General features: G+C 38.1%; 1 protein-coding gene and 2 pseudogenes across 7 annotated transcripts in view; 2 read left to right on the top strand and 1 right to left on the bottom strand.

Moving 5' to 3' along the window:
• Window positions 1–16233, top strand: part of ADGRL3 (adhesion G protein-coupled receptor L3) — a 558102-nt gene that overhangs the window by 370189 nt on the left and 171680 nt on the right. For 6 of the 7 annotated variants that reach the window (XM_088444094.1, XM_088444093.1, XM_088444092.1 and 3 more), the window contains 2 exons: window positions 390–456; window positions 1376–1467. The exons of the other annotated variant lie outside the window; for it this stretch is intronic. In XM_088444094.1, coding sequence (XP_088300220.1) covers window positions 390–456; window positions 1376–1467 — 159 coding nt within the window. The remainder of the gene's footprint in view (window positions 1–389; window positions 457–1375; window positions 1468–16233) is intronic. 7 annotated transcript variants of the gene reach the window in all.
• LOC148508758 (5S ribosomal RNA) lies at window positions 4793–4911 on the bottom strand (annotated as a pseudogene).
• LOC148508757 (5S ribosomal RNA) lies at window positions 7477–7595 on the top strand (annotated as a pseudogene).

The raw sequence follows: 16233 nt of genomic DNA, 5'->3' as shown, positions 1-16233 counted from the left end.
TCTAAATATTAAAAAAGCTAAGCATGCAGTGGATCAGCATCTTTTCAACAATTTGGGAGATAAGCAACTCCATTACTTAGATTTTTACCGCTAATTCCATTTCAAATTAGATAGGTCTAGTCCAACTTAGATAAACAATGCATAAAATAATGTTTGACTGCGGTTTGTTGCAAAAGGCATGTGCTACTTTTAGCATGTTATGAAATAAACAACCCTTGTATGTACATTCAATACCTGATATCTACAGTATATTTGATTAAGGCATCACCCACTTCAGTTGTTTTGCAACACTTACATACCACAAAATAACTACTTGAATACTTAAATAACATGGTAAATGATTAATAAATTAGTAATTCTTTAATAAAATTGCTGTGTTATTTTTACAGGTGTTGGCTTCGACATGATACATATTTTATTTGGAGCTTTATAGGACCAGCAACTTTGATAATAATGGTAATTTTTTTTCTCTCCTAATTCTTACTACCTTCAGTTAAATAGAGAGGCAGAGAATTAATGTATAACAGTTATCTGCTAAAATATTTTCACAGCATGATTTTATTTTCTGCAAATAGTTTTAGCATGCACTAATTTGCATATAGCTTTAATATAAAGCTCTGTTGTCCTATATATTATTATACAATAGAAAATATATACATCGTAGACTAGATATCAAATATATGCTATTACCTGCTGCGGTGTCTTCAGTAACAAAGATCAAGAATGGGGAATGGGAGTATTGGGTGCATCAATAAAATATGACAGCAAACTGTATTAAAATCTATTAAATAGGATTACCAATAAAGACCAATACTATCTTACCATATATGTTCATAGGAACAAGACAGAAACTGAAGGACAAAAGCTAGGTACACACCTGAAAGATTTTACTCACAATCCATAAGAGGTGAAACTATCATTATACCATCATATTTCTAGTGTACAAACTGCTGAATTATCTGTTTCTATGTGAACAATTTATATCCTAAAGATCAGCAAAGGTGATTTTTTTAATAAACTATGTCTGACAGATCATGTACACACTATAAACTGTGCACAATACATTTTCATAGGGACTAACAATTGTCTTGTAGCTGGCCAGATCAGATAAGCAGATCCGACAGGTTTTTAAACAATAATCAATCCTGGGTAAAGTGTACAAACTGTGCAATCATTGGACCAAGCAGCTGATAATCATCTGTTAGGCCCGATTATTGCACAGCATGGGCCTAGTTTAAGCCACAAAATAGATTGCACAGAGACCACAAGCAACAGAACGGAGTACTTAAGATGAAACAAATGAAGTTTTGTATGTTTCACAAGTGGAATTAAGTATTCCCAGTCCTACTATGTAAAAATCTCTTTTGTTTTTCAGCTTAATGTAATTTTTCTTGGCATTGCTCTATTTAAAATGTTTCATCATACAGCCATATTGAAGCCAGACACCGGCTGCCTCGACAATATCAAGTAAGTTGTTTATGTTTTATATGGCAAATTGTGGCCATAGGGCCTGATTCAGAGCCGCTCGTAAGCAGCCGCTCGTTCGTTCCCACAGATGTTCGCCCAACTGCGCATGCGTATGGATGTTAATACGCATGCGCGAACCAGTCATTGCGGCCGAAAATCGTCTGCTCGCTAAATAGCGAATGCCTGCTATTTTGAGTGACAGAGTGAGGCGTGGGTGGTAACAGGGGAAGGTGCTTGAAAACGGGGAGTGGAGATCCGAACGCAGGCATGCCAAACGGTCAAAACGGGCGTTTTATGGGTGTGCATAATTACTAAAGCAGCGTCATCGACCACGTCACTTGGTTGTTTTATAGTCAGAACTGCTGGCATGATTGTGGTAGGAAAAACCAACCACAAGCACTGCGAGCAGTTCATATGCCGTCCGATGTACTAGATTAATCTAATAAAGAGCGGACATGACGTATGATGCGAGCGGCCAGGGGGCGTTTTTTTCAAAATTACGTTCGCATGTTTTGTTCGTTCGTTCAGACATAGAGGCGTGAACAGACCGCAAAGAGCGAACGGTTAATTTAAATAGCCAGACCCTTTTTCTGGACGAGCGAGCGCAAATAGCGTCCTGCTCTGAATCAGGCCCATAGTACATTTAAAAGGACTTCTCCACCTTTTCCGCAAAGTGGATTGTGTAGCAAATTCCTGATCAATGGTATTTAATATTTAGTGTATATATATATATATATATATATATATATATATATATATATATATACACACACACACAGTGCATCCGGAAAGTATTCACAACACTTCACTTTTTCCACAATTTGTTATGTTACAGCCTTATTCCAAAATGGAAAAAATTCTTTTTTGTCCTCAAAATTCTACACACAATACCCCATAATGACAACGTGTAAAAAGTTTTTATGCGATTTTTGCAAATTTAATAAAAAAAAACACTTTGTGCAACAATTTCCACAACAACAATGAGGAGTTTATGATGAATAAAAGTGCATAATGCCTATGTAAATTTAAAATTACTGCCTATTATTAGGTTTCAACAAAGTGCAAAGACTTGCAATATCTGCATAGAATCAAGAGACTAATAAAATTAATAAATAATATATACAGATGTGCCAGAATAAAAATTATATTTAAGATATAAATATACATAAGAACAATTCATTGTGTGATAGAAGCACTGGAGAAGTGTGGAATCTGTGTATGGCCTAGGTTCCTGTCATATGCGTTCTGAAACCCCCAGGAGGTCTGTTTGGGAAAAACAGACTAGAAATGTCGGCTTTAGAGAAAAGCTGGTTTGGGTCCTGGGGGTGTGGATGTGAGGTTAGGGAGGGCTCCATCCACAGGCCACTCCAGGTTTTGGGCCTTTCAGCCTGGTAACAGGCTCATTAGGGCTTGCAGCTGGAAATGGCTAATATAAGCTGGGTTTGTTTGTGGCTGAGTATCTCATACCTGGGAGAGCAGGCAGACTAGCCAATTCAGAGACACTTGGTTACTTTCCTTGTAAGTACTGTGCACGTGTTTTGTTGATGGTGAGGGCAATAGGCCCTACTATTATTATAGAGAGGGAATCTGCTGTGTAGCTAGTGCCCAGCCAGGCTAGGACTTATGTTTATGTTTTGTTTATGTTTATATTCATTTGACACAAAAAAGACTGGCGCCGACCAGTTTGTATGAGAACCCCAGACTTGTATCCTGTTTCTACGCCTGCTGTGTGTGTAAAGAGGGAGTCCATCTACCCCAGGAGAGGGACCCCTATCCTGACTGTGTCACAATTGATAAAAAAGCTACAGGCTGAATTACAATTCATAGAAAAAAGATATATGCAAATGGATAAAAAATGAGGACACAGCATAATGATCAAATGCTTATCTTTAAAGGATGTTCAAAGGTTCATGAAGGTAAGTGGATAGAGCCCCCCTGCGCGTTTCGTCTACTTCAGGACTTATGCCGGCCATACACGGTGAGATATTTTATACGATGTGCACAATTTTGATCGATCGCAACGATCAGTCGTGCATATCGTGTGTGGTTTGGCATGCAGTAAGACGGAGATGCGCGTCCCCGCCGTTGTACATCGGCATCATAGATCTTATGGAAAAACCATAAGATCTGTGATCCGTCATGCTGTTAAATAGGTAAACAAAGCATCTTGTAAGATGCATTTTTTACCATTCACAGCAGTATGCAATTCATCAGGCTGAATTTGAAAACGTACCAAGGTGTCGCCCCGTGTATGGCCTACATTAATCAATGAGATGTAGCTCTAGTGGGGCGTACCAGCTTATAAACCACACTAATAGGGACAAATTGGTGCTCATTAGCCCTCATTGTGACAGCACTTTCTGTATGTAGTGATAATATACTCCTTATAATTGGTGAAAAGTAGTAAACCCTTAAAGCCTGACTATAGGCTTATGTCCTTGGGTTGAATCGCTAGCGTTAACTAATATAATTACTTCGGCAAATACTAATTAAAGTCTTTTTTTCCCTGTCGGGCGTCACTTCCACCCTTCGCCGACGTGCTTTCCCGTCCGTCACTTCCGCCCTCACTGTACATAACAGGCGTCATTTCCACCCTGCACCAAATGGCCTGCAGATGTATTGCCTCCGCCCTCTTCGTGTATGTGGCAGGTCCGGGTTCCCACAAACCTTATCGGGTTTACGTCACTTCCGCCCGTCCTTATCAAATGCTGCTTCCGCATCATCTTCTCCATCTTCAGGCAGTCCCCACTGTGCGCATGCTCACTGTGCCATTAGAAGCAAAGGCCAATATTGAAGTTCCCACACAGTACAACATCTATCCAGTACTTCGGGCAACTTTAGTGAGACTTTTTCAATGCACATGATGTATCCTTCTTAATAAAAAAACATATAGGAATAAAAATGATTTTTTTTTCCATTAATATAATTTATTATTTCCTGTTGTTATTATATAATGGAAACCACTGTTAGTATAATATTCTTATTGTATATTAAATGATACATAGCATGACCAAAAATGGGTCTGCCTCCTCTAGACCATATCATAGACTTTATTACTTGTTTATGACAAAAGCATTTTAAATAATAAAAAGGGTAATAAAATTTTATCAGCTAAAAGATGTTTAGTGAATTTCTATGGAAATTAAAGAAGCCAGTAATGAATTCCAATGTTCACAGCAACCTGAAAATAATAGAGAAAAATTAGAGAAAATATAAAAAAAAATGTAATAGTCATGAATGGATCTCTTTTTAGTAAAACTCTATTAAACACGATCCTTATATGATGTGAGGGTCTGGATGGTATATACAGTACACAGCCATTTCCAGTCTACAGTACCCGGTCTTCCCAGGAGGTCTCCCATCCCAGTACTGGCCAGGCCCAACAATGCTTAACTTCCAAGGTCAGACGAGATTGGGTATTTTGAGGGTGGTATGACAGTAGACAAATCTCCTGTGCACTATATTCCCCAATACTCCAAACGTCCTAAGAAAGATCATAAAAAAATGGAGTCAGAGACAAAATTAAGGTCATAAAAACTGAGCTATTTCATAGCTGTCATTAAACCCTAATGTAGCCAATGTTCTCAATTCAAAAATCCAGTACATCTCTTGTTGTGACAGTTCCACTAATGTAACTTGTTCAATAAGTTTGAAAGTTAGATCCTTGGGGTTGGAATTGTGATATAATGAGAAGTGTTGCGATACAGCATGTCCCTATAATTTATTTTTTATATTCCTTACATGTTCTTGGATACATAATTTCAGAGGTCCTTTTGTCTTCCCAAAATATTTGATTCCGTAAGTATACTCCAGAAGGTATATGATAGATGTAGAGTTGCATTTCATATGTTGCTTTATTTTGTATTCTTTGGAAATATCCGAGTTTTTAAAAGTTCTCCTTTATGGATGTAAATATCTACATACGTTGAATTTCCCACATTTATAATTCCCTATGCATTTCTGTATGGGGTGAATCCTTTGGGCATTGGTGTTTCACATCATGCTTGGGGCTAGGGAGTCCTTGAGACATCTGGCCTTTCTGTATGCCCTGAAGGTTTTGGTGGGAGTATCTCTTTAAGAATTGGGTCCATGAGTAGGACGTGCCAATGTTTTGTCAATGTGTTCTTAGTCCTTCTCTCCTGGTCGTTATATGTGGTAATGAAAGGGACCGACTTGTCTCTATGGGTGTCCTTCTCTTTATATCTCAATAGCTCAGATCTTTCCACCTGTTCCATCTTATTCGCCGCTTCTGATAGAAGTTCCTTTGGATAATCTTTCTCCAGAAATCTGTCAGTATATAGCTGTATTTGTTCTTTCGCTGTTTCTGTTTTACTACAGTTACGTTTGATCTATTGAAATTGCGAGTGCGGTACAGTATGTTGTCCTTCCATCTTTTCAAGTGGCCGCTTCTATAGTGTAAGTAACTGTTGGTGTCAACCTTTTTTATAAAGTTTTTGGTGATGATTTTATCTCCCTCATGTATTAGTACTAAATCAAGAAATCTGATGGACTGATCACTGGTACTGCTCGATGCAAGTATAAAGTGACTGTACAGCTATGGTCACCCACATGTAGGATCTACTCCATTTTATAGTTTCCACGATTTGTAGTATACCTGTAGTATCCTTCAAATAAGATTCAAGTTCTTTCACATATTTGTATAGAAATATATCAACCAATTTTATCATGAAATATGTGGTACTGCAATGAGGACAACCTTTGCACCCAGCTTTGCTAACCTTTTCATGGGAAGCTGGTAGAGAAAACATGTACATAAGAATAATCAATTAAAAGAGAACATTATTTTGTATAAGAGATACATAGATGACATTATAATAATATGGGATGGTTCGGAGGAGTCCTTTGCATTGTTCTCTCATATTATGGACAATAATATGAACCTCAAGTTCACATGTAGTACCAGTGATCGGTCCATTGAATTTCTTGATTTAGTACTAACACATGAGGGAGATAAAATCATCACCAAAAACTTTATAAAAAAAAAGGTTGACACCAACTTACACTATAGAAGCGGCCACTTATAAAGATGGAAGGACAACATACCGCACTTGCAATTTCAATGGATCAAGCATAACTGTAGTAAAACAGAAACAGCAAAAGAACAATACAGCTATATACTGACAGATTTCTGGAGAGAGATTATCCAAAGGAACTTCTATCAGAAGCGACGAATAAGACTGAACAGGTGGAAAGATCTGAGCTATTGAGATATAAAGAAAAGGACACCCAAAGAGACAAGTCGGTCCCTTTCATTACCACATATAACAACCAGGAGAGAAGGATTAAGAACACATTGACAAAACATTGGCACATCCTACTCATGGACCCAATTCTTAAAGAGATACTCCCACCAAAACCTTCAGGGCATACAGAAAGGCCAGATGTCTCAAGGACTCCCTAGCCCCAAGCATTATGTGAAACACCAATGCCCAAAGGATTCACCCCATACAGAAACGCATAGGGAGTTATAAATGTGGGAAATGCAACATATGTAGATATTTACATCCACAAATGAGAACTTGTAAAAACTCAAACAATTTCAAAGAATACAAAATAAAGCAACATATATATTGCAACTCTACATCTATCTTTATACCTTCTGGAGTGTACTTGCATAACCAAATATGTTGAGAAGACAAAAAGACCTCTGAAATTACGTATCCAAGAACACGTAAGGTATATAAAGAATAAATTATAGGGACATGCTGTATCACAACACTTCTCATTATATCACAATTCCAACCCCAAGGATCTAACTTTCAATCCTATTGAACAAGTTAAATTAGGGGAGAGAGGAGACTTGGCTAATAAACTATCACAATGAGAGATGTACTGGATTTTTGAATTGAGAACATTGGCTACATTAGGGTTTAATGACAGCTATGAAATAGCTCCGTTTTTATAACCTTAATCAATTCTATGACTCCATTTTTAATTATCTTTCTTAGGACGTTTGAAATATTGGGGAATATAGTGCACAGAACATTTGTCTACTGTCATACCACCCTCTTAATACCCAATCTCATCTGATCCTGGAAATTACGCATTGTTGGGCCTGGCCAGTACTGGGATGGGAGACCTCCTGGGAAGACCAGGTATTTTAGACTGGTAATGGCTGTGCACTGTATATACCATCCAGACCCTCACGTTATATAAGGATCTTTTAAAGTTTTACTATAAAAGAGATCCATTCTTGACTATTATATTTTTTTATATTTTCTCTATTTTTCCTATATAATTTCTGTTTGCTGTGAACATTGGAATTCATTACTGGCTTCGTTAATTTCCATGGGAATTCACTAAACATCTTTTAGCTGATAAAATAATATTTCACTTTTTATTATTAAAAATGCTTTTGTCATAAACAAGTAATAAAGTCTATAATATGGTCTAGAGGGTCAGACCCATTTTTGGTCATGCTATGTATCTTTTAATATACAATAAGAATATTGTACTAACAGTGGTTTCCATTATATAATAACAACAGGACATAATAAATAAAATTAATGGGAAAAAAAATAATTTTTATTCCTATGTGTTATTTTATTAAGATGGATACATCATGTGCATTGAAAATCTCACTAAAGTTGCCCGAAGTACTGGATAGATGTTATACTGTATAGGAACTTAAATATGGCCCTCTCTGCTCTAATGGCATAGTGAGCATGCGCACAGCGGGGACTGCCTGAAGATGGAGAAGATGATGCGCAAGCAACATTGGAGAAAGCATGCAGAAGTGACGTAAACCTGCTAAAGATTGTGGGAACCCGGACCTGACACATACACGAAGAGGGCGGAGGCGATACATCCAGAGGCCATTCGGTGCAGGGCGGAAAATGACGTCCGTTATGTACAGTGAGGGCAGAAGTGACGGACGGGAAGCACTTCGGCAAAGGGCGGAAGTGACACCCGACAGGGGAAAAAAAGACTTTATTTAATTAGTATTTGCCGAACTAATTATATTAGTTAACACTAACGATTCAACCCAAGGATATAAGCCCCTTGTTAGGCTTTAAAGGTTTACCACTTTTCACCAGTTATAAGGAGTATACTATCACTACATAGAGGAAGTGATGTCACAATGAGGGCTAATGAGCGCCAATTTGTCCCTATTAGTGTGGTTTATAAGCTGGAATACCCCACTAGAGCTACATCCCTTTGATAAAGTCCTGAAGTAGACGAAATGCGTTGGAGGGCTCTATCCACTTACCTACATGATCTTTTGAACATCCTTTTAAGATAAGCGTTTGATCCTTATCCATTTTTTATCCATTTGCATATATTTTTTTCTATGAATTGTAATTCAGTCTGTAGCTTTTTTATCAATGATTTTTTCTTATGTATTGCGCTTTATTTATTTATCTAATTAAATATAATTTTATTCGTGCACATCTGTATATATTATTTATTAATGAAATAGTCTCTTAATTCTATGCAGATATTGCAATTCTTTGCACTTTGCACATTTGCACTTTGTTGAAACCTAATAATAGGCACACTTAGCACTTTTGTCTTAATAGGCAGTACATTTAAGTTTACATAGGCATTATGCACTTTTATTCAACATAAGCACCTCATTGTTGTTGAAACTGTTGCACAAATTTGAAATGGTTATTTATTTGGTTATACATATGTATACTTTTTATGTATTTATTTACTCAGAACTTTTGATTGTTATTTAAACACGAGAGGCACTCATTGTCAGCCCCACACTTTACCTGAAATTTATTTGGTGGATTGCCACCACCACAATCCCGCTGATAGAGCTGACACCCATACACATTGGGGAGTGCGTTTTAGTAATTATACCTTGGTACAACTATTAACATTATGACAGAAAGTATACAGGCATACAGAAACCTACTTGGCACTGCAATCATCCATTATATATATATATATATATATACCATACACAGAGGTGGCACTCGAGAGTCTTCTAGGAAATATAGCAAATAATTTTATTGCTGATACATCGACGTTTCAGGACAATACGTCCCTTCCTCTAGATGCAAAAGACAGAATGACATATACAAACAAACAACAAGATTAAATAGCTTACCGTTCTGGACGCGTTTTGCTCCATTTGCTCGTCGCGCCGGGGTTCAGACCGGAACTAGGTCAGCAAGACTCGCCGGAAACATCCTGCGTGTCACGTACCCACATGGTCACCAGCGGCGCTACGGCTGCCGGAGGTAACAAGCAGCCCAACGGTTGTCATGGTGATGACATATACATGATACAAAAATGAACACTTAATGAAAGCAAGCAATAATAAAAAATGTGCAAAACATAATACTGACTTAATTATGCGGAAAACTTTAAACTGTGCTCATGTCCATAACAAACATTGGGTGTGTTAAAAAAAACTGTTACTTAATAAATGGATAATGCACTGATGCATGTGCTTAAATGTGATACAATGTGTCATAAAAATATGTGAAATACAAAAATCAATGGGCATGCTACTGACATCATATTATTAATTCTTAAATTCTAGATATGTGCATCAATGAACCTCACTACTGTCAGGAAAAAACCTGACCTATATTACTGCAACTATTAATAAAATATAATATATAAAATATAATCAGTGTGAACTAGATATAGAAAAATAAATATCTAATTACAGAACATTCTAATACCACACAAGATATAAGACTCAGAAATATGTAATAAGAGTAATCTATAAAGTCCCCTTCGTAGAAACATATTATGCTTTTTAAGCTGCAGACCACACCTCTCAAACAAATCCCATTATGTTGACAAACTAATGTCACAATATATTATCTAACTAAAAATAAGAGATAGTAATGAATATCATAGTAATAAAAAACTGCAATAGAAACTATGGAACCATCTGTGACTACAAGAAACAATTTAGGCTCATTGAGCCCACGTGGTGCCAATATGTCCAACCTGTGGATCCAGGAGGATTCAAGTTGCAAAAGCCTTTTGGCTCTGTTGCCTTCCCTCAATGAAATTGGCACCTGATCAATTATTTTATATCGAACTGTCGCAATGCCGTCTCATCAGGGCGAAATGTCTGGCAACAGGCTGCTCACTAGAGCCCAAAGAGAGGGCAGCTCTAATAGCAGCCCGATGCTGTGCCATCCTCTCTTTAAACTGACGTTCTGTCTTGCCCACGTAGTGCAAGCCACATGGGCAAGACAGAATGTACACCACAAAACATAAATTACAAGACAATGGCCAGTTGATACTAAATTTCTTCCCTGAATAGGGATGTGATACAAAATTACCTACCTGCGTAAAACTGCAGGTAGTGCATCCAAGACATTTGAAACAGCCTGTTTTATGGCTAAGAAAATTTTTTACTTGAGTCTTGAATGGTGTAATGTCAGATTTTGTAACAATGTCTTTAATATTACGACTGCATGTGTAGCTGGGCATTATCTTCGTGTTATGCAGCAGAGATATTTCTGGGTCAGTAGTGACCAAAGGCCATAGCTGCTTAACTTGAGCTGATACACATTTACTTGTGACATTAAATTTATTACTCCAGGGCACCCTATGTTTAAGACCCTTTTTAACCCTCGATTGTAATAGGTCTTCTCTGTTTAAAGAAAGGGCTTTGGTTTGTGCCCTCTGCAAAACTTTCCTCGGGTAACCCCTGTCAAGAAATTTGTTAGTCATGATCTCCAATTGTTTAATTGTTTCCTCCCTGTCACTGGTGATTCTGCATACTCTAATGTATTGGGAATAAGGTAAGCCATATACAGTATTACGAGGATGGAAACTATCGTTCCGTAAAAGATTATTCCTATTAGTGGGTTTGACGTACAGAGAAGTTTGAATCCGTCCATTCACGATTTTAATGTTAACATCAAGAAAATGAATCTCATTAACGCTGGAATGAGATGTAAATTTGATGGGACTCGATGATGCATTTTGGCGATCTATGATGCCCCATAAAATGTTGACATCTCCACGCCAGAAGATTAATAAATCGTCTATGTATCAATAGTAAAGATACATGCATTGAGAAATGGCAGCATCATCAAAAAACAAATTCTTCTCTACCTCCCACATGTACGCGTTGGCAAAGGACGGGGCCGCAGCAGAACCCATAGTGCATCCCATCCTTTGTCTATAGAAAACGCCATCAAATAGAAAATAATTATAATTCAAGGTAAATTCCAAGAGAGACAAGAAAAATTGTAAATCGGGACCCTCAAATTTGGAATTATTAACCAATAGCCTTTCGACAGCACGAATACCGGCCTCATGCGGGATGCACGTATACAAACTAGTCACATCTAAGGTGACCATAATGACATCAGATGGAAGTATATCAATTAACGCTAAACGTCGTAATAGTGCCGTTGAATCTTTTAAGTATGAAAAAGTGTCCTGTATACAAGGCTGTAAATACATGTCAACAAAAGTGGCAATAGATTCACACAAGGACCCCCTGGCTGAGATGATAGGTCTACCAGGAGGCCTTTGTGGGTCTTTGTGAATTTTAGGGATAGCATAAAACAGCGGTACAATGGGAAACTCAGTAATCAATTTTTTACACAAAAAGCCTGAAATGTGGCCCTCTTTCTCAGCTAGATGTAGCAAAGCATCTAAACTTTGTTTTTATTCGTTAGTAGGGTCTCTAGGCAAGGTACAGTAGGTATTTACATCACTTAATATTCTTAGACATTCATCTCTATAATAAGCAATGTCCATAATGACGATGGATCCCCCCTTGTCAGCACCCCTTATAATAATGTCTTGTCGTTGACCCAATGCTTTAAGGGCAGCTTGTTCATCTTGTGACAAGTTAGACTGGAAAAAAGGGGTATCTATTTTGCACGGCAAAGATTCAACCATACGATGAAAAGTCTTAATGGAGGCATTGTGGGAGATCGGTTCAAATGTCGATCTAGTCCCTATCTTTTGAAGAGAGAATGGCCCTGCGACATCTACTTTTTCTGCTGAATTCTTGCTAAAATATTCCTTTAATTTAAGCGTTCTCTGGAATTTGTAGTTGTCCACCTTCCATTGAAAATCATCGAGTCCCTTCGTAGGGATAAAAGAGAAACCTTTACTAAGAACGCTTACTTCTGCAGGTGTAAGACTGGCTGAAGATAAATTGAAGATTAGGTCTTCCTCCCTTTCAGAGGTCTTCCTGCATTTTGTTTTTTTCCTGACAGTAGTGAGGTTCATTGATGCACATATCTAGGATTTAAGAATTAATAATATGATGTCAGTAGCATGCCCATTGATTTTTGTATTTCACATATTTTTATGACACATTGTATCACATTTAAGCACATGCATCAGTGCATTATCCATTTATTAAGTAACAGTTTTTTTAACACACCCACTGTTTGTTATGGACATGAGCACAGTTTAAAGTTTTCCGCATAATTAAGTCAGTATTATGTTTTGCACATTTTTTATTATTGCTTGTTTTCATTAAGTGTTCATTTTTGTATCTTGTTTATTTCATCACCATGACAACCGTTGGGCTGCTTGTTACCTCCGGCAGCCGTAGCGCCGCTGGTGACCATGTGGGTACGTGACACGCAGGATGTTTCCGGCGAGTCTTGCTGACCTAGTTCCGGTCTGACCCCCGGCGCGACGAGCAAATGGAGCAACGCGCGTCCAGAACGGTAAGCTATTTAATCTTGTTGTTTGTTTGTATATGTCATTCTGTCTTTTGCATCCTGAGGAAGGGACGTATTGTCCCGAAACATCGATGTATCAGCAATAAAATTATTTGCTATATTTCCTAGAAGACTCCCGAGTGCCACCTCTGTGTATCGTATATGGTGGGGATGCTGTTCCCTGTAAGAAGGGCACCGGAGCAAGGAAGCTTCATTATTATACAGTGAGTGCCGGATCATTGGTGTTTCATTATATATTTGTTTTTTTATTGAGTATGTTTTCATTGAATATTTTTTATATGAACACTTATGTAATGAGTATCATTTTTATACTAAATTTTTAGCAAAACAGTTCACCTCTCTATATTCATATATTTCATTTTGTATTTTTCATTTTGCATTATTTTATTCTCATGTTCTCTTTTTGTACTACTTATTGTATGGATACTTCATATGTATAATCCGTATAAAGGTACTGGGTAGAAGGTTAGCCACATTATGTATATCTCTCTCACTAAAGGTATCAAGTTGTACAACAGAATATTTTTGCCATGTTCATCCTACTATGCTTATTAAAGTTTATATATTTAGCCAGCAGGATCAGGGTTTATATACCAGTAGGAAGGACATCCACATATATATATATATATATATATATATATATATGAAGGTTCTGACTATCTAGTCTTCCCACATTATATAAAAAAAGGGCAAGAAGTATGTACACCTGGGTTGTTTAAACCGGGAATCTGATTTCCCGACACGGGACTTAAGATAAGCGTCAAAATACCATCGCCTATCTTAATCTCGATGCCGAAACGCCGAAGGACGCCAGCCCAAGCAAGGTAAGTCCGGAGCGCACTTAGCGTTAGCCACGGGGAATGGGGGTGTAGGGTTAGATTTAGCTAGCCTAGCGGGGTTAGGTTTGGGGAGGGAGGTTAACATTAGGCACCCCTAGGGGGAGGGTTAGGGTTAGGCACTCCGGGGGGAGGTTTGGGTTAGGCATTCCCCCGGGAGGGTTAGGTTTAGGGTGTGGTAAGGGGATTTTAGGGTTAGGCACCCCCAGGGAGAGGTTAGGGTTAGGCACTAGGGAGGAGGTTAGGGTTAGGCACCACTAAGGGAGGGTTAGGGGGAGAGGGGTAGTGATGGCCTACTTACCTGCCCTGTCGGGATATTCTCCCTTCAGGCTGCCAGTGTTGGGATATGAATCGGCGGCTATTCAGCCACTGGGACTTCATACCCATTCCTCTGATAACACCCACCATCTCTGAGGAAGCTTCCATGTGGGGTGAAACGCATGAGAGGCTTTGATGCTGTAGAAGCAAAAGGCCGTGCTGCCAGAATCACTGGTAGACACCTTTCATATGGTAACCGCTTACAAGCTGCTGACCCGCAGACAGGAATTACCCTACACCCACCTAAAGTCAGGACCAGTTACACTGGGACTATCATTCCGGAGAAGAAGGGACATCAAGGAAGGCCAGGGATATTCACTGCTAAGCGAAGGAGAGCTATACCACCACTTACCAGTAAATTAAAACCAGCTGGACGTTTGCTGGCAAAGTTTACTACGGACATAAGAGGAGCGGCAATTGCCGCCGAAGATCATCATAAGGTACCTCAATCTTTTACACTGCCCTAATTACTGGCAGGTATGAACTGTGATTAACTAAACCAGGGCCAAATACTGATGGTTGTTATAAAATCTGGATATGCCCTTTCACATTATTAAGGTTCACATTGCTGGCTTCCTTTTAGTATCATTTTACTGGATCTTAATGTAATTTTTATACATACTTGTTGATACATATGTTAACTATCTTTATATACAGGCCACACTGAGTTCTACTGTGTACTGTAATTATTTATAAGAATTTCTATATTTTGGTAATACATTTTTGTATCCATTATTTCACTTTTAGCTACATTTTAATAAAGTATCCTTTTTAGGACTCTATCAAATTTGTATTGTTGCACTAGTATATTACTAGATATATATCGGTACATAGGCGTTCATAGGAGCCATTTTCCATGCTCACACCACTTTTCTCTTTACACTTTTTTAACAATTTAATATTTTAGTGACCAGCACACATTTCATAATTTGTTTAGTGTTGGCTTAGTCAAGAATATATATTTTTTTAAACTGCTTTGTGTACTTTAGTAAATTACTCATTTTTGTTGGGGGGGGGGGGCACCTATAGATTAATCCTTATGTAGCATAGTAAAATGTAAAAAAAAAGGTTGTGCTTAAAGTGCATCATGAAAGTAAAGACTGGCTAGGGGGCCAATTCAGTGGATGGGTTTTGTGGATGGGTTTTTTAGCACTGTGCATGCTCCATAGCCAAGTGCACACATCTGTGGGCAATTCAAAGTCATTCACATCTCAGTCACATCTCCACTTGCAGCTGACTGGATGCAACTGGATAGCAATGGCATCTTTACATGTAAGTTAATATAAGTGAGGGTGTGTTGAGGGCGTTTAGGCAGAACTGCGGCCATATTCAGTGGTGTGTACCTAGAGATCCGTCTGATTTGAAATGGATCTTTTGCACCAGGAATAGTGCTGTAATAAGTGCACACAGATAGTGATGGTGGCTATTTGGAGAAGCAGATGGATAGGTGCTTCTACTGTAGCAAGACAACTTAAAATAATAATAGGCTGAAAAAATTATTTTAGTGGACTAAGTGCTCCCTGGTTAAAAATTTAATACAATGAAAAGTTATGGAAAATGTTTTTTTTTATTTAACATTTTTAGGCAGATTCAGAGTTGGAAAAAAGTTGGCCGCAATTACACTCACACAGTGTGCACAGAACTATGGCAGGAATTTGTCTATATGCTGAGTAGTACACATCTATGTGACTGCACCCATGCAGTTTGTGCTAATACTCAGTTTACTGTCCTTTTCCATCTTCCATTGCATTGCATATAATATGAGAGAATCATTACCATGGCTATTACTTTGCACAATTTTCCAATTGCTATACAGAGTTGTTCATAAGTGTATTTTTCAGACATATCTTTAGCACCAAAGATAGGATTGGTGCAAGTGTGCACAAGATGATAATGACGACTAAGAAACCAAGCGTGGGGATAGTAGTGCACAACTCAGCGTACCGGTGAATGTA

Source organism: Taudactylus pleione, unplaced genomic scaffold (assembly GCF_031769625.1).
Source record: "Taudactylus pleione unplaced genomic scaffold, aTauple2 ptg000347l, whole genome shotgun sequence".
Classification (NCBI taxonomy): domain Eukaryota; kingdom Metazoa; phylum Chordata; class Amphibia; order Anura; family Myobatrachidae; genus Taudactylus; species Taudactylus pleione.
This window is presented reverse-complemented; position numbering and strand designations above follow the sequence as displayed.